Source organism: Glossina fuscipes, unplaced genomic scaffold (assembly GCF_014805625.2).
Source record: "Glossina fuscipes isolate IAEA_lab_2018 unplaced genomic scaffold, Yale_Gfus_2 2, whole genome shotgun sequence".
NCBI classification, from domain to species: Eukaryota; Metazoa; Arthropoda; class Insecta; order Diptera; family Glossinidae; genus Glossina; species Glossina fuscipes.
Window position 1 is genome coordinate 18,693,064 of NW_023998416.1, and position 23,411 is coordinate 18,716,474.

A 23,411-nucleotide genomic window follows, 5' to 3' on the forward strand; every position below is an offset into this window, starting at 1 on the left:
TTTATTAAAAATTTAATGAATATGTATGCTTTTCACATGTATGTTTTAAAACATTATAACATGAAATAATCACAATGATAAAGTTTTTAACTATTTTTTTTTTCAACTTTTTTTTTAAAAATAATTTTCATTTGTTTTATACCTTCCACCGAAATATTTAGAGAAAGCTAGTTTTTCCATTAGGTTCATAAATTCCGAAAATGAGTGTCAAATCAATGTAAGGTGATTGCGAGACGATTTAGCCAAATATTTCATTTTATGATTTAATGAAATTTTAAAAATTTTGTAGCTTTGTAATTACTTCATATTCACGGATCAAGTTGCAAAGTGCACGTATTTTCCAGCGAATGCGTATGTCGCGATTGCCAGGTGCAAAAAAGCAAGGAACTACAATTTTATGTCATTCTTACACGCCCACACGAACAAACAAACAAACAAAACTGCTATAATTCATTTCTGCTTGAGGTGGTCGGCATCCGAAATCCGCTTAAAAACGAATTTAACTTTATTACTTATTCGTAAAAATGTCACTGTATACTATTTACGTTGAGCTGATTTTTTTAAAATCTTCGCAAGTTGACTATATGTAATATATATATATGTGTGTGTGTGTATTGATTATTAACAACTACAAATAAATATTTAATATTTGCAGGTAAGGGTATATCCTTTGATTTAAAAATATTTTTTTTCATCCAATTGATCTAAAAAATTTTATTAATCTTATATATATATACATTTATATATATAAGCGTCTTTGCTGATTGGATTGGCATGTATTGAATTTGCTTATAAATTTTACAATGAATTTTTCACTTGTTCTAGCCTTTTTTTTTATTAAGTGTATGTAAATTTATTTTAAAATTACTTACTTTTGCTTATAAATTAAAAGGAAAAAAATAATTATAATAAAAAGAATCTCTCTAAAAAAATTTGATGATGGATTTAGTACAGTTATGACGATGCTAAGCTTCACCTGCAGAAGGAGAGAACTTAGGAGAAGAAGCAGGGCTGGAAGATGTATCCGCAGCTACGGAACTACCACAGCCAGAACTACTGGAATCACAATTTGTTGAAACTGAAGACGAGCGCTTTGAAGTATCTTCGAAAGCGATATTTGTCAGTTTAATGGTTACAGATTCCGTTACATTGCTAGCATCTCTTCTTTTCACATCTTGTTCTGCTGATGTCGACCTATTGCAATTATCATACAAAGCAGACTTGCCATTTTCATCAAGTACAATATTAAGTTTCTCCCTATGCAATAAATTCTCAACAGCCGGAGGACCTATATGTAAAGGAGTTTCGACCTCCTCATGCGAAGGATAGTTGATCGGATTCAAACGTGTTCCGTGACGCAAATTGTCTGTCAACAATTCGTGCAAGGTGGTGCCGTCTCTTCGTTTTGATATTTTATAGATGGCAGGGCAGGACTTTGAATTTTTCACCTCATTTGTATCTTTAAAATCTTGTAAGATATTCAATTCGATGTTTTGATCTCCAGAAGGGACAGCGTCTGCCATTAAAAATAACAAATCTTTGCCAAAGAGTTTTCATTTATGTATTTATTTATTTACCATCAAATAATTCTGGACGTCTATCGTCTCTGTTGACGGCCGCTAGTTTATCGATAATTGATGCCGCATAACTATTATCCTCAATGCTACCTGCACCTACTGGATGCTCTGAGTTGATATTCAATTGACTTAATGTTGGAACTGTTGCACCCAAACTGAAATTATCTACCTCAACGCCTTTAATGCTAAAAGTCAAGTTGGTATTTTCAAGCGTTGTGGGTGTATTCAATAGCAAAAGTTGTGAATTTACTTTATGATCTTCCAATTCTAATTTTATATGATCAAGATTCTCATTGATATAATTTATGTGTATGGGAGATGTTTGTAAATTCTGTGTATATTTAGGCTCTTCTTCCGGTGGTGTATAATAAATGGAAGCTTTACTTGCCGAATTGTTGCTCATTAATTTCGACTTGAGTTTGTGTAATTCTTTGATCTCTTTGAAATTGAACGATGGATGATGCACGGATAATGGGATCATGTTTAATTGCTCCTGCAGCATTTTTTGTTGATTTTGATCACTTGAAGCCATTTTGGTTTTAATATAAAAATCTATATCTGAAATATATTTCAATCAAATACACTTACTACAAACGAAAGAAACGAAATGCAAACAATCAAAATTAAATGTGTGTATATATTAAGAAAAGTATTGCTAGCTAGCCCATTAAATAACATCTTTTATATAATACTTATATATTGTCAAATGCATCAATTTGAATTTAAACTCCTTTTGCACTTTCCAAAAAAAAAAAAATATATATATATATATCAAGTCTTAAGTTAAATAGTAACCAATACTTTTATGTCCGTTTAAGAATTCGCTCTTGCCACGACCGTTTAGCAATGATGTTTCAATGAAATACTAATTGACAATACGAATGTCTTGCTGCGTTTGAGGAACGAACACAGGCGTTAGAATTGGAAACGAAAAGGATAAGTAAATTTTGTCAATGATTTGAGATCTATTTGAAAAGATTGTTTTCAAAATATTCATAATTTTGTGTTTAATTGTATTTTGTTGAATTGAAGGCGATTTTAAGGTTCTTTGAAACATATGCGTCACTCATATTCCAAGCATACTATGAAAATGTTAATACGATCTCTTCGAAGACTTTAATACGGGCAAATACAAACAATTTATATTGACTCGAAGCTTCCACGAAGACATGTAAGATGTAAGACGGCAATTGTAAAACAGACCGGCTTGATATAATACTAAATTGGACGATTCTCTTCCGTACATTACTCGACGACGACCGTTATCGGCGCCATTAGTGAAGAAAGTATTTTCTACCTTTTCGATTTTGTGCATTATCCTATAATATTTCAAATTTTTGTTAACGACGATGACCTGACATTAAAGCGGTAATTTTAATAAAAAAATTGCAAAAACATTTCGGTGGACAAAATCCCAAACAAATATTAACCCTTAAGGAACGAATGCCGGCATGCTCTCGACATTGCAAATATTGTAAATAAAATTTTCGTAAATCTATTAGGTTCGGCCTTAATTATGCTTGCGACAATAGATGAAGATGAAAGTGATAATCACGACAGTTCTGATAGCGACTTGTTTGTCTTATGCCGATTACGGACAATGATGAAAATAATAAATGTGTTTATGCATTAATAAAATGCAATGGCTCGCTAAAGGTTAGTTAGAGTTCATAGTTTTATATCACGCGGAAAATATTAACGTAGTCCCGTACAATGCTGATCAACATGTATTTATTTATTTCGTTTTTTTTTTTTTTTTTTGGTTTTTTATCATATTTTTATCATAATCTTATAAAATACCTTTTTGAAATATAGTTTACTTAATCGAAGGCGTCAAATATTCTACGATCTTGGACAATAGAGAATTATAAAATTCTGTGAACTTTACGCACCTTTATGTCCCACATTATACATTATTTATTTTTTGTTTATAAGATTTTCAGTTTCACTATACTCAAAGATCAACCAAGAACTTCTTTCTTTCAATTGAGCAAGTTTTCTTCATTTCTTTGAATTACAGTTCGTAGGATTAAAAAAGTTATGGTATATACAAGCATAACCACATAAAGTTTAAAGGACACTTACCGTCGGTAATATCGTCATCGCAGTGACCACGACAATTCTCGAAGTAGAAACTGGGTAAGTTTTCTAAGACTTTATTGAGAGTTTGTTGTTGATATTTGTAGCCTTCACGTAAACGCAAAACCTGATGAGCACTGAATTTGCGTATTTTATTGCGTTGGAAAACATAATTTTCGCGAACCCAATTTAATTGACCAGTGGAATAATCTCTGACTTTCTTTACCTGTCAGGCAAAGGCCATAGTTATTTTCGATTGGATTGATATGAATAAAGATTTACCTGATCATAATACTGATCTTTTAATGCTGTCAAATGACTGGAACCAAGGTCACGAAACTCTTTTAAATGTTTCGCTTGTGTAGTATAACTACTTTGTATCCACTCCACTTGCTGGGCACAATTCTCACGTATGCGATGTACCTTAATGAGAACAAAATGAATAAATAAAATATTGCACTCTTTATTCGCATGAAAAGCACTTCCTTTGCTCTTTCTTTGAACGTAGTAATGTAAAAATATATCTTATATACCACGCCCAAAAAATAACTTCATCAATATGAAAAGCTGTTCATTTTAGTATACATCTTGTTACGTACATCATAAATTGCATATATTTCAAAACTAATTCATTGCTTTCGTATTCCTACGATCTTATAGAGCTTCTTGCTCATTTCACAAATTAAAAATCGTAAATTCTTATTCGGCAGGTATATGTATATGTGGGTCAGTACAAAAGGTTTGAAAAAAATGTGTCTTAAAAGCGTCATTTTAGAAGTCGTGAAGTTTTCATTGTTGGGTCGACTTTACTACTGATACTGATCAAGAACTGTGTAGGTAGTTATGTTACAAACGGATTGCCCAATCTAACCAACTGCGCCCTGGACTTGACTTGCCAATGTACCAAAGGTGGATGTGCTGGCATGATGTGGTGTTTTTTACCCATTGGGTCAGTTATATATTTTCCCATCTTTCGGGGAATTTGTAGATATCGCGGCAACAAATATCTTCCCCTTTTGCTGCACTACTACTATTCCTACAATTCTTTTTGTAAACATCTTTGCACAAACAAAAGCACTGCTCTGGAAACGTTTGGTTCATCAACATAATCGAAAGGAATCGAAACTGCGTCGCCAGCTGCGTCGTAGGCTACTCTTCTTCAATCTTTTAGTTAGTGAACATACCTGCTGGGCATAATTTTCCCTTAAACGTTCCAATTGTTGACTTTTATAGCTCTCAATACTATCCAACATGGCGTAGATTTGTTTCGCTCTAGGTGATTGCTTAGACCGCGTACCGCAGCAATTAAATTTGTTGCACAATCCGCATCTGAAGCAACAAAATAATTGAAATACGAAATTGATTAACACGCATAAGAAGATGTGAAATGCAATCATTATGCATACTTATGACATAATGCCCGTATACCCTGTACAATGAGGGTGAGAAGTAGGAAAGCAGTGGCAGCTGCTACACCGGATAATAAACTACCAATTTTAACGCGATAAAAAATAATAGGATCTATTTGAAGTCTGCAAAGGTTCAAGTTTTTTCAAAAAATTGTCATCTATTTTCATATTTGTATTCAAACCAACCTTATGAATGCTGAAGCATTACCCATTACATTATAGGCGTAACAAGTGTAAAGGCCACTATCTAGTCGTGTAATATTACTAACCAACAAGGAACCGTTCTCGATCAATGCTACACGGTCTATTGCATCAGCGCGCTGTAGGCTTACATTTAACGGTACCTCATCATTGGTCAATGCATTTAACTGCAATCTATCCAATCCTTTGTCGTTGTGATTGATAATAACTGGACGTTTATCCGGATCCGCATGGTACCGCAATATTTTATTGTTTGGCGTTACCTATCATATATGTAAATATATCATGAAATATATATATAAAAAAAAAGACCGACTAGAGTAACATACCCAAATAACATTTGGTGAAGGACTGCCCGAAAAACTACAGTCTAGCTTGGCAGTAGATCGCAATTCATGCATTTTCGATTCGGTGACATTTTGCAAAATTGGTTTAGTGCAATTCAGACTTTTCAATACGGTAATCATGTCGCCCGGGTAACCATGCAAACATTGCAACGCATTAATCAAAATTTCCAAATTTTCAGTTGCCTGCAATGAAAAATTTTCAGAACCACCACCGCCCACATCGTCAAAACGTAGTGTAGTATTATCGGCCGTAAGCCAATAAGCCAACCAATGCATTTTACAATCACAGATATAATCATTGTTCAGTATGTTGATGAAGCGTAACTGTGGTAATGAACCGATGCCTTCAGGTAGATAGGATAAATCATTATAGCCAATGTTGAGACGTTCCAAAAGAGCGAGTGAAGAGATTTCAACTGGCAGTTGTTGAAGCGCATTATGGGCCAGAAGCAGCACCTTGAGGTGGGGTATATTAAGAAACAAAGTTTTACTGAGTTTGCGCAATTGCGAGTTATGCTGTAACGATAAATGGGTCAAATGTTGCAACACATCCGGATTCACATGAGAAATATCACTACGTGATATCCAGTTATTCAATTTTTCCAGTGGCGTGTAATCAATGCGCAATGATACTAAACTCTTCTGATTCATAAACAATCCGTTGGGTAATTGAGAAAAACGATTGTAACTTAAATCCAAATGTTGTAGCCTATGCAACGGCTGGAAGAGTATGGATGAGATAACACTAATATTATTGGCCGATATATTTAACGTAATTAATGAGTTCAACGATTCAAAAGCCTTCCGATCGATGTAGGAGATTTCATTTTCGGATATATCCAAATGCAATAATTTTTGTAAATTATAAAAAGTATTTTTACTAATATTCTGCAAACTATTTCGTTGCAATTGCAATATACGTAATTCTCCGTTCAAAGCAAAGAAATTATCTGGAAATGAAACCAAATGATTGTCCGCCAAATTAAGAATTTGTAGTTCACCCATATTGCGAAACAATTGAAATGGTAAGACTCTTAGCTTATTCTTGGCTAAATGCAAGCGTTGCAATTTGAAAATTCCATCAAAAGTATTACGCGGAAGATCATTTAAAAAGTTGTCGGTCAAATTTAAAACTTTAAGTTCACTAAGATTATTTAAAAATTTGCCATTAAGAGTATATAAATGATTTTTATCCAAGCGCAGTTCTATCAAGAGATTGGAATGATGCAATGGAGAAAAACTGCATTGCTCAGAATTAATCCGATTTTCATTAAGTTTAAGTACTTTTAAGCGACGCACTACCTGAGGTCGGGCCCAGTCTATACATTCTATATGATTTTCTGATAAATCAAGTGATTCCAAATATTCGAAATTCAGTTCATAATTGGTGAAGAGAGCTTCTAGCTGGCGATCTTTTACATCGCTATGCACCCATTGAAAAACTCGTACACTTTCGAATTGCTGTAAATGTAGACGTGCCTCCTCACTGCCGACATTGTAACAATGCTGCAATATTATATGCGCATATTTGATAAATTTTTTCGCTTTCAATTCCTCATTGATTGTCGCTATGGAGGTGTTTGTGCAATACAACTTGAAGACCTTAAAGTCACTTTGCCCGCTAAGAGATGAAATTCCATCATTCTCGACCGCATCGCCTGTATAATCATATAAAATGTTGCGTAACATAGTGTCTTCACCCGCGTAAGCTGCCGTATCAAATTTTTCTTTGGAAGACAAAGCCGATGTATCACTACCCTCACCGCCAACATCATCACCGAATATCGCAAATGGATTATGAATTTTGTAGCTAAATATTGTGGCCTCTGGTGCTGAATGCTTTTCTTCGCCTAATTGCATATGTTTATTACGAAAGCGAAGTTGATGTTGTCGCTCTGCATTCTCACTCGTAAACTTTGAAATGCATGAACCTTTTGCATTATTAAGTTCAAGTTCGTCAATTTGCTGACGTCGCAACCGGTTTCCTGCAAGAGAACTGGTTGTTGCTTCTACAAAATGAGTGGATCTTACGGTCGTAAGTTCGTTATATCTGCCACTTATTGCATTCAAATATGGCAACCATGACCACAAAGAAGTATCATAAACGTCCACAGTTAATAACAGAATCAATATCAGGGAAATCTTGGATATTGCTTCCATTTTTCAATATATAGTTTTAAAAATTTATATGGCATTCTACTGACATTCCAAATTGGCATATTATACCTGAAAAAGTCAAACAAATATATATAACAACACGTTTAATAATATAGAAAGATATTGTGAAAAATAAAGAAATTATTAATTTATGCTAATTATTGCTGTCTAACTTGTATCTGCTATCTTCTTCTCCTCTTCTTTGTTGTGCAACGAGAATGTGCTTTGCAATTTGTAGAAATTTACATAACCATATTTTTAGTCTCTCTTTAGTGTACAAAGTGTCAACTTATGTGAACGATGTAAAAATTGCTTTTATCAGCGTTACTTAATGTTGCTTCACCTCGTGCATCCACGACATTCATCTTTTCACGTGTACCGTATAACGATCACGATATTCAAACATGTTACTTAGATTAATAACCTTTGATACACACTACTTTTAACACTAATGTACAAAAATAGTAAGAGTATTTCGGTAAATGTATCTACTCACTAGGCGTTTGCAAAAATTTTGATCAGTGGTAAAAAGATGGTAAAAATGGTAAAGAAATGAGAAATACCAACGATTGAATTCGATGGTTTCCCTCCACATAAAATAACAGTTTAATTTAATTTAATACTATTGGTTTATTATTCAGCATACGTCGACGCTGCTCATGGAATGCACAAAATGCATTTTCGGCTTTCATTACCACGAAACACGCTCAGAATTGACTGAAAGTGCCATTTTTTGCAGCTCGAATCTTGTGCAGTTTCTGATTACTTGTTCAAATCGGTGGAGCATAGCTTGGCTGGCACTCGCATCCGCAAAGTTGAAGACGTGCGAAAATGAATTGGTGAATGGATCGCTGCCAAACCAATAAAACTTCTTTCGAAATGATATCACCGTGTCGCCTAAAATATTGTAAAATGTTGTAGAAAATTATGGAAACTATTTTTATCAATATACATTGGACCAAATTTCCCAATAAATGGCATTTTCAAGTGAAAAATTGATCAAAATTTCTGCAAACACCTAATAAGTGCATCAAGAAGTTGATCGGAATTATTTTCATGTTCATTTCGTAAATGATTGTACGAAACAATTGTACAGAAATTTCAAATTAATAACTGCTTTATGTAAGCGAATTATAATATTTTTGACGCCTTGCAATTAGATCATGGGTAACCTTAAAATTTTGATCTGTAGGCTTAAACTATTATCATAAAATATAGAGGAAGATAAAATTTTCTATCTTCATTTTCCCGAATGTGAATAACGCCCCTCAATAGTCGACATACAGGCGACGAATACACATCGCAGTGCTAATACGGTTGCTTGGTACCGTCCTGTATCGAAACCGCGTTATATGAAACTTTATGTAGACCGTGTTGTTTCGAAACCGTGTTATATCATATCTTGAAATAATATATATCAGTGCAATAAGTACTATGTTATATCGAAATCGTGTTAAGCGGAAGATGCCTGTATTTACAAGGGTAGGTCTAAAAAATTTATACGACATCTACAATTCATTGCTTTAAACAGCATAATTCTACGAATTTCACAGCAGAGCCTTCCGAAGTACAACAGCTTTCGTCTGGTTAATGAAATCTCAAACAAGCTTGGGCTTAAAGAGTTAAGAAATTTTTAAAAATGTCACTAACAGCTAAAGAATTCTTCGAAAGCAACGTTAGGGGACAAGAAACGTTTCAGTCATCCAGCGCACGCTTCCATTTTCTGTCGATTAAATAATTTTATAAACTCTAACGTTTGTCCATAGGAAGTCGCTAGGCTAGGAAAATGTTTAGAAAATCTGCAATTGCTTTGCACAATAGAATTTAGCAATTGCCTGTCAATTATTCACACACACACACACGTTGCAATGTATTCAAGTATGCATTCAGCTTTTTTCATGTAACAGGAAAATGGGACAAAATTCTATAATATATCTTTGTTATGAAAAAGCAATTCTTGAGAATTGCTACGCTAGAGGCGAAGGTATGAAAATTCAAAACCAATAATGGAATTGAAAATCATTGGGTAAAATGCATTTTTCAAAAATATCGAAAATATAAAATTGTATTACATTCAAAGCGACAAACCGAACATTCTTCAAGCAGAGCAATTTCCATAATGCTGTGGACAAACAGTAATGGGACCGCATTATTTTTTAAATATTCACAGCAGCATCAAGGTGAATATTGCTTTGATAGCTCGACCTGACTGTTGGGACCCAACTGACACGAATTTCGATATGGGTGCCTTGTTGGATTGGTAATGACGGCGTTTTTCCTTTGGTTTTTGTTCAAACAATTTTGTTATCAGCGTTTTTTTTTTTTTTTTTTTTTTAATTCATCTGTAGCGCGATATTGACTAAATTGTTAAGCTGTTTCCACGTCGTAAGCAAATATCCAAGTTTCATCGCCAGCAATTATACATTTTAAATCATTGTCACTCATAGAGAACAGTTCTTCTGACACTTCAACACGACGTTGTTTCTCAAACAGTGAATGCTACATAAAGTACACTATTTTTTTGGCCACGTTTGAAATTTCAACACAAAACCCAAAGCAAAATTTTAAAAGGTTTATTCTCAGTAAAACTAATTTGTCTTTAGCATACCAAAGCATTTTTGCGAGCCGCACACAATAATAAGTTTACTTAGGAATGTTTGGTTCTGTATGTGTGTGTGTGTGTATTAAAATTAGAGCTGACTTAAAAAGAAAGACTAAAAATCAATATATATTATGCGTTCATATAGTGTATATTCTTCAATACCATTCTCTGCACTATATATCATATGGTGGTACTATGTAACGATTTTCCGAAATCACTTGATTGCTAATTGAAACTTCATTGAAAGTTCATTGTCCGATATGAAACTTCGACTCTTTCCTTAATTGAGTTAATTGTGTGTTTTTTGTTCACCGCGAATAACATTCCAAAAGACAACTAAGTAAAAATAATTTATTGGGCCACCACTCAGCAGTTATTCGTAGAGACAACGACTCCATCCAAAATAATATGTGTTATGGGAAGTGGTCGAAGAAGCCGTCCGATTCGAACTATTCTCAATAGCCCTTCGCGCTTGGGCCAAAAAATGTCATCAAAAAATTTCAAAAATTGCTATACCCATCGATTGAACGCAAGAAAACAAGACAGACAAACGAATACTCAAGCTTAGAACGATTTAGAAAACGGGCCTGAATTGATTGGTATAAAATAACAGGTGGGTCTCTTTCACGCCCTTCTGGGTGCGGCGTACATTCGCGTAAACTGATTATGTCCTGTACCGGAATTTTTCGAGAATATAAAAATGCTTTGAAAGAAGTTTTTATTTAAGCGAACCAAAAGGCGGAAAATAAATTTACTCGCAAATAATTTTAGTCAACTATAAATACAAGTTTCTTGGGGATTTTATAAAAATTCAAAATTCCTACGCGTTAAAGTATTAAGCGCTCCAAGCTTTTGATTGGGACAAAATTTGTTTTCCAGGTTGTAGTTCACTTATGTAAAAGCTATGTAACTATGTATAATCTGTGCCGTATGCTATGCCTTGAAGGAATTTATTTTGCAAACTGATATTCCGTGGTGAGTTGGTGAATAATCACATCGAATCCTAACATCGTCTGACGTTAGAACTTTCACAATTACAAAATTTAAGGTGAAAGACTAAGGCATTGGCACACAAGTTCAAATATTCTTTAAAGCAAAACCAGATAACGTTACATAATATCCGGATGGAAATAACAGAAATTCTAAAGCTTAGTTTGATTAGCGAACACCAATACCAAGTGAAATGATACAATTTTAAATCACGTTTAGATTGTCTAACCGTAATTTCAGTAGACTAAGAATGAAAAACACAAAGTCTCTAATAGATAATAGACATTGATAAGGACTACCTGTGAAGATCTGATCTCTAAACATTGGACATTTCAATACAACTGGTATTATTGGGTGTGAAAAAAAAAAAAAAAACTCCAAGCGTAAGAGAATCTCAAGTGTTTTATCTCTTTCTCTATCTTAAAACATTTTTCTCCTATTATAGATCTTTGTACCGAGTCAACAATAAATTATGCCAGCACACAAGCCTGTAAATGGTTAGCATTTCAATCAAGCGCTCTATTCACCGTTAATGCATACCTGAGAATTGCTATACAGAACAGCTTAAATTTAAAGTTCAAGGTTATATAAATCAACATCAGACAAGGACAATAGATAACAAAGCAAAGAAAACAAAATATATAACATTTCAAGTTAAATTGCTTACGTTGACTAAGTGTGTTAGTAAAAAAATGAAATAAATTTCTCACATTTAACTCTAAAACCTTAGTTGTCGTAAGTACCGATGTTACACTTCCGCAATCCGTATTGCGATTATTGCGCCTACAATTCAAAAAGAAAATCACTGCTGTAACGGAATCTTCTATAACGCACCCCGTTTATTTTAAATAACTAAGAGAATTGCATTCGGCTGTCCCTTCAGCGATCAGATCTTTTATACCTGTAATGTTTGCTCCAAAAAAAGCGGAAAAACTAAATTTTCTCTATACTCTATAAGATTGGGAGGGGGAGACTGATCATTTGCATTTTTGTAGAATATGCGTCTAACTTTTTCTGGTATATTTACGGTAATTTATGCGTAATGAGCAGAAAACCGAGAGAGCACATGTGTTCTCACTTTTTCTTGTACGGTAGGACTAACCTATGATTGATTTGAACCATTTTCGATAACAACCTGCCTGCAACGACATCCAATGTTTTTTTGCCAAGTTTGAGTGCGATATCGTAACGATACCACATGTATTACGTAGATTGCCAAAGGGACAGATCGACGGACTCAGAGACGGAAATTACTTGGATTCCGAATTTGACACGAGTGAAGAGAATATACACTTGGTGGGGCCGTTAAAGCTTTAGCATGTTTCTGCAGATACTATAGGATCGACTTCAGAATATATGGGCATCTGATGCAGTTTATAAATAACGAGCAAAAAATTTGTGTTTTTTTTTTTGCTTTCATTTTCCGTTGCACCGTGCGCGTGTCTTTGGTTTATGCCATATATGAATCGGTTTTTGCGACCAAGAAACTGTTTCCCATATCTCTTAACGCTTTGATGAAATAAATGTACTCCAGTTTCCCGTGTTAGATATTGAACGTGTATAATTGCAATTATTTTAGTCAGGAATATTTGGGAATCTTAGCTATGGCGGACAAGACCAGTTCTTTTAAAAATTTCGCATCATTCTTCATTGATTGAATGATGTATATAATGGAAAAATAGGCATCGAAAGGACTGAGAAAAAAAAATTCTGCTTTAGGTTGCCGCAAATCTTATAAAAATAATATATTACGATGACAATGGACATATAAATGCTTGTCTGATACACTAAGGGATTAATTGACTGTTAATCAATCAATGTTTGGAATAGAGAGAATCTACTAAATAAAAGATATGACGTGTAGAACCAAAACATAGATTGCCACACACGTGAATTTCAATAATTAAATTAGTTTAGAAAACAGACAACAATGACAAGTTATAACAATACCATCTGTAGAGGAAACAATATCAATAATACATCAGTGGCAATAACGCGTTATTGCAATTTTTGCACACACAGGACACATTAAAAGGAAACAAATGAATAGAAGTTTCTCGTAGTCGTTTTGATAATTTGCTAACGTATTCTGTAGGCAACCGCCTTAATTGAAACTAAGTACCAGGTAAAGCTAGATGGTTATATTAGGTAGTATTGAAAAATCTCCGCGGTTTCGAGCTCCTTTTTGTGGCCTGATGTCAAACTGTCAGATGATGGATGCTTAATGCCTCTGCTATTCCCTGCCTGCCTATTCTCCAGTTTGCATTGCCGGTCTTGCACCATCAGTTGTAAAATTTCATCGGCTTTTTTAGGTACTACGAGGAGCATCTTTGTCCCCGAAATTTCCCTAACACAATTGAGCAAACCACTTCTGGGACTTTCGGTCACTTTCAGCGTTCTTTCAATCACACAAATATTTTTTTTTTTTGTTTGCAACGTTTTTACCTTTTTTTATAGTAAAAAAGCATCACATAGTCTATTTCTTGAGACATTTCACTCATTTCCAAATCAATATAACTCTTTACGCGAACAAAGAATTAGAAAAACATCTTCACAGAAAATGTAAGCCAAAATATCACCTTTTAAGCACATGTTCGTTTAAGACAATCAGGTGCCCGATATTTAAGCATCAACAATACTAAGCGGAAAAACCGGGCAGAATTTTCAATATGACCTAATATTTAACTATGTACGGTGGCAAACACATTTTTCATTGTTTCTTTTTTCTACCAAAATTTTGTAATTAATTTTTAAAAAAACAAAAGAAAAAAAATTTAACATAAAAGAAATAAAAAAGCCTTACTTAATTAACAGCAAATTTGAGTTACGCCCAATCTCAGTCATATATACAAAAAGTATAGTAGGTAAGTATGCTGAGTATTCTTAGTCTATATTATCCACGTCTGCTTTTACGAAATTTGAAGATGACACCTTAATGTTTGGAAAAGGGGGAGAATGTACCATATATATATGCCATATATATTGTCAAGCAGATATATAGGCAGACCAAAAAAAGACGGGCATGGATTCGTGCATTCGGAATTTCACACATTACACACATACATACACTTTATCTCTCTGGTTCTCTGAGTCCTGAAACTTTGTTCCGTATTTCACAGACATTTTAACAAAAGAATAACCCCTTAATATTTGACAGTATTGGGTGGGCATCGCTGATTTTTCCATTTTTGCGCAGGAATTGATGCAGCTGCTGAAAAATCCGCTCTAAAAGATAGATGTAAAGCTTTATATTTGCATCACTTGAAGCTTATAAGTAGTCTGAAAATAACCCAAATTTTTTGCCTTTAAAAGCAGAGATCTGCTGTTTCCGTTGCACTAAGGGCATGTCCGATTTTTAACGCCAAGCTGCATGCAAAAACTTTCAACTGTTTGCAATAACTAAAGCCGATATCTTTATTTTTGCGACCACGGATGGTTTGGCCCAGCCCTTACACAGGTGGACCTGTTTAAATCGATTTACAGTTTGGTACTGACCAAGAACACTTTATGTGATATCTGAAGCTTCATTGTTGGGCTTGCAAACGTTTTGATTAAATTAATATATCCCCATATCTCTGTGGTAGGTGCATAAAAATATATTACATGTTCTTTGTTCGTGTGGTGCGTAAACTTACGGTCGCAAATTTAATTACATTAAATATTAGCTACAGCTTATTGAAAACTACTAGATGTTTTAGGACGGGAACTTGTTTCTGCAGTTTCGCACTTTTATAATTTAATAAATTTTGTGCTTTATGATGCATAAATGTGGCGGTTAATCCATATTTAAGCAAATGTAGAGAGTCTCAACAAAATGCAGTAAGAAATCAAAATACCTCCATCCAATGCCATATATTAAAGTAGTAACAACATTAAATAGAAAAAAGAAGCGTAGGCGGCCGTCCTGCCTACGTTAATGAGTCCAGATAACAAATGAGTTAACAAAACTTGACGACACTAAGCTTCCTCACATTTTAGTCGACCATTAAACTTTATTTTTTGACATATTACTGCAATCATCAACGTTGCTATCGCCAGTTTAATTACAATATGCAAGGTCGTTGGCTAATATTAAACTATAATAATTTGCTTTTGCAGAAACGGTCTGTTTTTGCGATCGAAGTTTGAATTAGTAAGAAATTCACATATTAATGCAATTGAGACTTTTTCAAAGGAACGTTAGGTTTATTTGTAAAATTCTGCTTATATTTATAGCTAACAAATTATAACTAAATTTGTATCTTAGGTTATACTGTCAAATGTATTCTACTTTCATTTCGCGTGTCAACTTGTCAGTGCATGTTCTTTAATGATAGTATAATGCTGTGTTTTATGGAAAGAAAATATGCCTTCGCTTGCGACAATTGTCCGTACGTAAATTCCAATCCATGCTCGTTATAATCGCGGCATCAAGCGAGCCGCCGAAGGTATCACAAAGACAATATCACCGAAATGTGAAACGAATGTCGCATGTCGTTTTGTGTGCATATTAAGAAGTCATGGACTAGATGCGTTAAAGTAAGGCGTTTAACAAATTGGACCCGTCTACTCAACTTTATAGTGTCATAATTTTTTTTTTTTTTTTTTTTTTCAAAACCTTTACAAGGCACAGAAGCAAACTTCAAAAACCCCAAGTATGATATAAATTCCACGTCAGTTTCAAACCCGTAGCATGCCTAAGTATGTCCGTCTGTCCAAATATGCAGTATCTTTTTGCAAGATGTGGAAATTGAAAACGACCCAAAGTCTTCAAAGCACACACCTATGTAACAAGAGCTGTGAACACATTACTTTCCGTGTACAACACACACACCGTATAAACTTCCACTTTTGTTCTGAAAAACAAAAAGTAAAGCAAATCGCTCCCTCCCAATTTTATAGCGTATGAAAATGTAGCTTTTTTTCTTCTTTAACGGCGACAGGTGTAAAAGACCCGAATATAATTTTATATACTTTTTCTTTTCAAGTTATTCAATAAGTTATTTTTATATGAACGTATGTAGAATTTCTCTTCGTACAGAATAAACATTTTACATACTCAATCTTTGATATCCTTCATCTCAAACCCACATCTACAAAAATCGAAATATATTCTTAGTTAGGGCTACGTTACTTAGAGAGCATGATCGCTTCTATATTGACCCTTAATGTAATCTTCAAAAATACTTGTAACAACTTCTTCATTCATTGTGCTCACGGCTATTTCTGCGACGAATTTTTACATAGTACTGCAAAAAATGTATACCATATTCTAGCTTAATTACTTCGTTAGGTTATAGGTACCATTGTTATGGCCATTCCGTGCGATTTAAATTTATATTAAAGCTTCATCTGTGACTTTTTACTAAGAATATATTCACGTTAAATTTCCCCTTTCCTGATTAATTTTTCTTTCCGCGGTAAGGGACCATTGGCTGATGCTACCGAATCTTAAAGTAAATATTATTACCCCTTTTGTCAATCTGTTACTACTGATACTTATATATGAGTATAAAAAATTGGCTTTTCGCCAAAAACAAATCTAAAAAGACATACAGTAACAAAAGGCCTGCAACTGCATCATCCACACTGTAAGTTTTTTAAATGCAATATTTCGTTACGTGCAAACGTAAAAAAAATTTCATTGATTATTTCAATAGCAAACTATAGTAGTAGTAGTGGATATGAAACAATAGAGCCTACGTCATATCATCCTTAAAGGCGGTTCGTTTACGTACCTATTAAGAAAAATGATTAAAGAATTTTAATTTTGAATGGTAATTAAAAACTTAAGCTCTTATTTAAAAATTATTAAAAGACAATCATAACAGGGAATATAAAAATAAGCTGGAAGTTTAACTAAAACAAGAAAGAACTTATATATTGCGGTTTGTCTTAATAGCTGTTACGGCTCTTTATTTTGATAATAGTTCCGAAAGGCTTTAGCCGATCAGAGAAATTTGTTTCTTTTAATTCTCGTGTGAACAAAACTTGATAAGCTTGAAATTCAGGAATAAATGAGGAGTTAGAGACAATTGCGATTAAGTAGTTTTAGCACGGGAAAACGTTCGATTTAACAGTCCGGTAAGAGTTATGAGAACATTCGAAACTTTTCTAAGCAAAATTTTTAGGTCTTGATCGCGGTTTCAGTAGAAAGAGAATGAAGCCGAGCTAGCCTTTCTGCTTCAGGTAACTAAAACTATGTATGCTTTATGTTATGCTACGAAAATTCAGTAAATTTTTACCCAAAAAAAAAGGGAACAGCAGTCAACAGCAATTGCAAAAAATACACTATTTACTTTATTGTTTGATATGCTTGCGCGTAATCGTAAAGCTAACGATTATATACAATAGAAAGATTAGCTGATAACAACTATAACGTTTACAAAAACAAATATATTTTATTGAAAATGTTATTGTTACGCAAGTAAAATAATTTTATTTTAACATTACTTTAACTTTTCAAAAGTAAAAGTATCTCCAAATATACATCAAATAAAAAACAGATCAGAACAGAAGGAAACTTTAATATGTTGTACTAGCCAATGTTATATATGTATAACCGAGAGATATATATCAGATGCAAATTGCATTTCTTTTATCGAAATTGTACTAAACGAAAAAGGAACACTGTAGCAATTCTTGTTGAAAAAAGAAAAAATACAGCAGCTCCACTATCACCGACCAACATCATTATACGACATGCAGTAATAAGCACAAGAAGCACAACAACAGATTCCGCTTCACATGTTGAGGAGAAGACTTTTTGTAGGTAGTATCTTTGTTAAGACAATTTAATTTTTACTCAATTTTCACTAAAGGTTTATTTGTTTATACTTTTAAGTTTTTCAATCTATACGTTGTTTGTTTTTGGTATGTGTTTGTACCATCTAAACATATGTAAAACTATTAAATCAATTTACCACGTCTTGACTTTTTTCTTTTTTACTTTTGCTCTTTCACACTTACCAATATTTTCGCCATTACTTCCAAAGTTATACGAATTCGTAGTTTTCCACGATTTGTTTTTTTCTAATCAAGTTAACAGAATTTCTAAAATCTTTTTAACTATTTTTTAAGTGGTTTTTGTTGATAAAAATGTATTACTTTATAAAAATTTTGCACATTTTTTTAGAATTTTTCTGCGTTTTTTTTTCTTTTATTTTTTATTGCAAACTAAACTAAGCAGAAAATATTGTGTAAAGCAATGAGAAAAAAACAGTGATGATTTACTTACGATAAAATGCAAAGATCGTAAATTATCGATTTTGATGACAAGCATAAGTAACTCTTCAACTTGCATTAACAAATGCATAGGACACGGAAACGGTGAACAGGAATGAACAACAAAACAAACTGAAACGTCAAAATAAATTTAAATATCAACAAGGAATTCCGTCCAGGTTTTCAATTGAAAACAACTGGACGTGGCGGGCGTTTAACTCGCAAAAACTATTAAAAAATGCAAAAAAAAATGTGATGGACGTATAAAACGCAAAAACAAATAACACATTGATTTAAACAAAATATTATAACAAAATAAATTTTTGTATTGTAGATGAAGCCCCAAAACCCAACTCAATAAATCATCTGTTTGTTAATTCGCTGACTCGCAGCAGCAGAAGAAAAAAATCCCAGAACATTTCGCTCTAAAAGTCGAGATAATAAAATAAAACAAGAAAATAACTAGTCGGGAAGGACCACAACGCTTTGGTTACGTGGCGGACATCGTAACAATGATAATACGTACGTATATATCTATATACATTTACAAACAAATTATCGACCAACTTTATTAAGATTCAAACGGAGAAACTCATCTTCACTTTGGAATCCTTTTACTCAGCTTAGCAAGACACTGTGGTGTATGCCCGTTCGATCACAAAGCAGTCTAAGAGCCTGCAAGTAAAATTAATATAAATACAATAATGTAAAAAGCGAGAAAAAAGAATGCAAATATAAAAAGAATAAAGAACTGCAAGCTGAAAATGAATAGTAGCAATGTCACACTAAAAGTGAACATGAAGTCGTTCAGAAAAATTGAAGGGCTCATGCTAAGAAAAATCGAAGTGTTCGTTATTAGCAATGGGAAGCTATCACTTAATCCCCCATTTTGAGCATATTTAAGCTTGTGTGTCAGGGATTTTTCCGTTCATTGACTTGGCTTGGTGCAAGGGCTGTCCTTAAAGGATTGCGCTTTTACAATAGCCACCCTTAAACCGACATAACGTGCATTTAGGCAATCATTTGTTGGAAAGTGAGCTCCACATTCTGAACAGGATAACATTTAAGATTCTCGCGGCACATGACTTCTTAAATGTTGTTCCCGTCGATGGACGGAGGTCAACACTTTTTCGCATTAAGGACATTTCCATTCCTTCAAGTTATCAAGTTGGTCATGGGTCGAGTTTAATTGTGGATGGCATTCGATCTTTTTACTACATTCTCTGCCAGTAATATCTAATTTAATATTTATTGTTTTAGGTCGGAATTCGCGTTTGATTTCTACATGACTTTTCACGTGTTGTTCAAAGCGAGATGCAGAAGTTAAGATCTTTCCGCATAAAGGACAATTCCAATCTTTCAAATTGTCATCTCTCCCCTGAGCTCTATTCACACGTTGACGATACGTAGGGAAACAATCAAACATTTGATTGCATTCCGCACAGAATATTACTTCAATGTCACGTTTTCTGATTTCACAATTACTCTTGCTCTTTCCTTGGGATTTCTTTGTTTGCTTTTTTTTGTTTTTGCGCACTCGACCTCTGTATTTTCATATCAAAGTAAACCTTACAAAGTGCCACAGCTGTAGCAGAACCGTATATCCGTCATAATCCTCATTGATTACCTCCATAAATTTCTCGGAGAACGATTCGAAAGTACTGTCGCACTGATTACTTGACTTATCAGTTTTAATTACTTTCACATCTTCCGCCATCTTTTAAAAGAAGTCTTTTCGCGTCTTTAAGGTGTCCCCTTCTTTGAAGCCTCGAAATTCCTGCTCCTCAATTATTTTCCACATCACCTCAACGGCCCGCAAATATATCCAAGTTCTTGCGCATACCATAGGCAATAGGTATTGAAGGACGATCCTTGCTGCAGCCAATGCAGACTCCGCCTGATTTCTTGTAAAGTGACTTGCACCTTTTTTGCGAGCACTGGACGCTGCAGCTTCTCACTTATTTTATTGTCCTTTAATTGGTCCCCCCGTGAAGCCACAACTTCGGACAGTCCCGAAAAAATCAGCTGAGGACTTCGTGAAACTCCTCATCGCAATGGGTGGACATATTCGTAAAAATCTTCTAAACCTTCTAAAGAGAAATAAATTACATAAAATTTTGTTAATGTGGAGATATAAGCTATGTCTCATAAAAAATCTATGAACTTAAATAAAAAAATAAAAATAAAACAACGAATAGTTTTACATTTTCTCCAATTTTTGAAATTATTATTTTAAAATATTTTAGATTAGAATTACACACTAAATCTAAAGTTGTATGTTCCACCTTTTATTTTTTTTATTTTTTTTTTTAACACTGTAAACTGTTTTGTAGAGCTTTCATCAACCTCTACAAAAACAGCTTTCATCAGCCTCTACAACCTGCAAAGGTTCCTTTAAAGCAAACGACTTTGAGTCTAATTCTAAATTAAAATTTATTTCCTGCTTACTTTTTTCCAAACTATAATTAATTTAGTCGAAAAATAAATTCAAAACATGACTTATAGCACTAGCGTCTAAAGCAAACAAAGAAAAAGAAAATAAGACAAAACATGGGGAGACATACGTTATTATTTTGGCACAAGGTCTCCACGACTGCCTTTACTCCATACCTCTATACTGAAGTGGAAGGTATTTGAACAGACTGTAAACGAAACATTGGCCGATTTATGTCGTCTATCCCGAGATATTGAAGCAGTTAAATAATAGATTCAACTGGTGCATCATCGAACCGATATTGCTGCACCTAGCGACTGCGACCTTTTAAAACTGCTAGTCGTCTGAATAAAAACGGCAAGAAGATATAAGTTTTGATCTACGATGTAGTCTTTACAAGAGAATGATAAATAACAGTAACATTGTTTCAGAGAGAAATAATTTCATATTGCATAGAAAATAATCCCTGGTAGTGGCGCCAAACTGAAATGAAAGAGAGAACCACTTGTGGAATATATATAAAAAATAATCCGGTCAATTTGATTCCTTCGTATCAACAAAATTTGATTTTGATGGTGCTTTTCCAAGAGAAAATTATTTTCTTTTTTCCAGCGGTACGATTTTTTCCGCCATTTCTTCTCATTTAACAGAGATGCTGACGACTGCTTTGTTACTTCTTCTTATTTAACAGATGGGAGAGATTTTTTATTCAACATTTTTCTTATGTATTCAAAGCAACTCTGCGCTCTCTCTTTTCACCGCATTAATACTTCTTTTATAAAAGGTGTAAAGGAAAAAACCAGCTAACGGCTTTTAGCGACTAATCAAAACCATTTCACAAGTTCTTCATGAAAGATTGAACTCGAGTGAAAAATTACCACAAAAATTTAAAAAAAAAGAATCAAAAATTATCAATATTTATAAAAAAAAATTAGTGTATTAAAACACTTTAGAATATAAATTGTTTATTAAGACTTGATAGTGAATTGATAAATTAAAGTTTTATAGAGAATTTAAGAAAATTATTTGAAAAATAAGCATAGTGTTTAATAAAAAGACCCCAAAAATTTTAAAATATTTATCATATCATATTTATCATATTAAAATCTTGCATAATTTTTACGAAATTTAGTGCATTGAAATCTGCCTTAACTTTAACTTTATCATTGCCTGCTAAGTGAATTTACAATTTCATATATTTCATTTATTGCCGAGGAGGCCCTTGAGGGACCCTTCACATAATTTTCCTGGGAATCTTGTTGGTGTCTCCTTATTTGCTAGTAATAATAATAATAATCGAATTAGCAGGCCCAGAATAAAAATAAACAGTTTACAACATATTCAATTCATATTGGCGACATTATAACAATAAGTATGTGTGCCGCCATATTAATTTATATTATATACGCCATTCCTTTCCTAAATATTTGGGTTTTTTTTTGGCATACAAATGGTTGTTTACATTGGGATTCAAAAAATAGGCTTACGTCGGTACCGTTAGTCGGTAACGTTAGTCGTTTTATGCCAAACTATTATTATGAAAAAATCTTCAAGTAAATACATGGGGTCGTACAAAGAAGGGAATGTTGACATATCTGTGGAAAGAAATTATCCGAATTTCTTACCCATGTCGACATCAGCATCAGAAAATCAGAAAAAAAGGTGCAGAAATTGTGGTAAAGCAAACTTGAACTTTTTAAACCTAATTTTGGCCCAGCCAAATATTTATTATATTGACATAACATATAAAAATACCTATGTACACATATGTATATGCTTCAAGGCTCTTCAACTCCATGCGAGTTTAAATTAGTTTTTGCTATTTTCTCGCATTTTATTTAATTAATGACGTTTTTTTTACATTTACGTATATTATTACATTTTTTTTTTCAATAAATGTATGAATACATTTTTGTTTACATTTATTTTCCATCATAAAATTAAATCTTTTTTTGAACGGTTTACTACTCATCAGAAAAATCGTCTTTCATTGAGGTGGATTTCAGGCCCGCTCATTTAATACTCTCAGATGACTGTGAATCGAGATAAATGCTTATTTTTTATACATTTATATATACAAGATTATATATTATATTTCAAGCACTTCAAGCACTTGTACGAATATATGGCAAGAATTAACAGAAAATTTTTCAAAAAAATACGGCAAAATCGAATGCCACGCCTATAAAAATTGTATAAAACTATTCAGGAGACGTACAAGGGGAGATAAATGCTTATTATTTATACATTTATATATACAAGATTATATATTACATTTCAAGCACTTGTACGAATATATGATAAGAATTAACAGAAAATTTAAAAAAAAAATATTATCGGATTATGAACAACAGATATTTCAAATTACAGTGCAAAACGTTAGCCGTTACCCTTTTAGTCTTAGAATTTGTT

At 33.4% G+C, this 23,411-nt stretch overlaps 1 protein-coding gene across 1 annotated transcript; it reads right to left on the minus strand.

Moving 5' to 3' along the window:
- Positions 1 to 864: 864 nt before the first annotated feature.
- LOC119632963 lies at positions 865 to 18,435 on the minus strand. The gene is made up of 9 exons (XM_038026131.1): positions 18,311 to 18,435; positions 5,596 to 7,839; positions 5,252 to 5,529; positions 5,063 to 5,188; positions 4,841 to 4,985; positions 3,939 to 4,079; positions 3,663 to 3,882; positions 1,578 to 2,135; positions 865 to 1,516 (listed from the first exon to the last, which is right to left on the minus strand). Exons 2-9 carry the CDS (start codon positions 7,771 to 7,773, stop codon positions 966 to 968), a joined length of 4,197 nt encoding a protein of 1,398 aa, XP_037882059.1. The 5' UTR covers positions 7,774 to 7,839; positions 18,311 to 18,435; the 3' UTR covers positions 865 to 965.
- Positions 18,436 to 23,411: the final 4,976 nt, after the last annotated feature.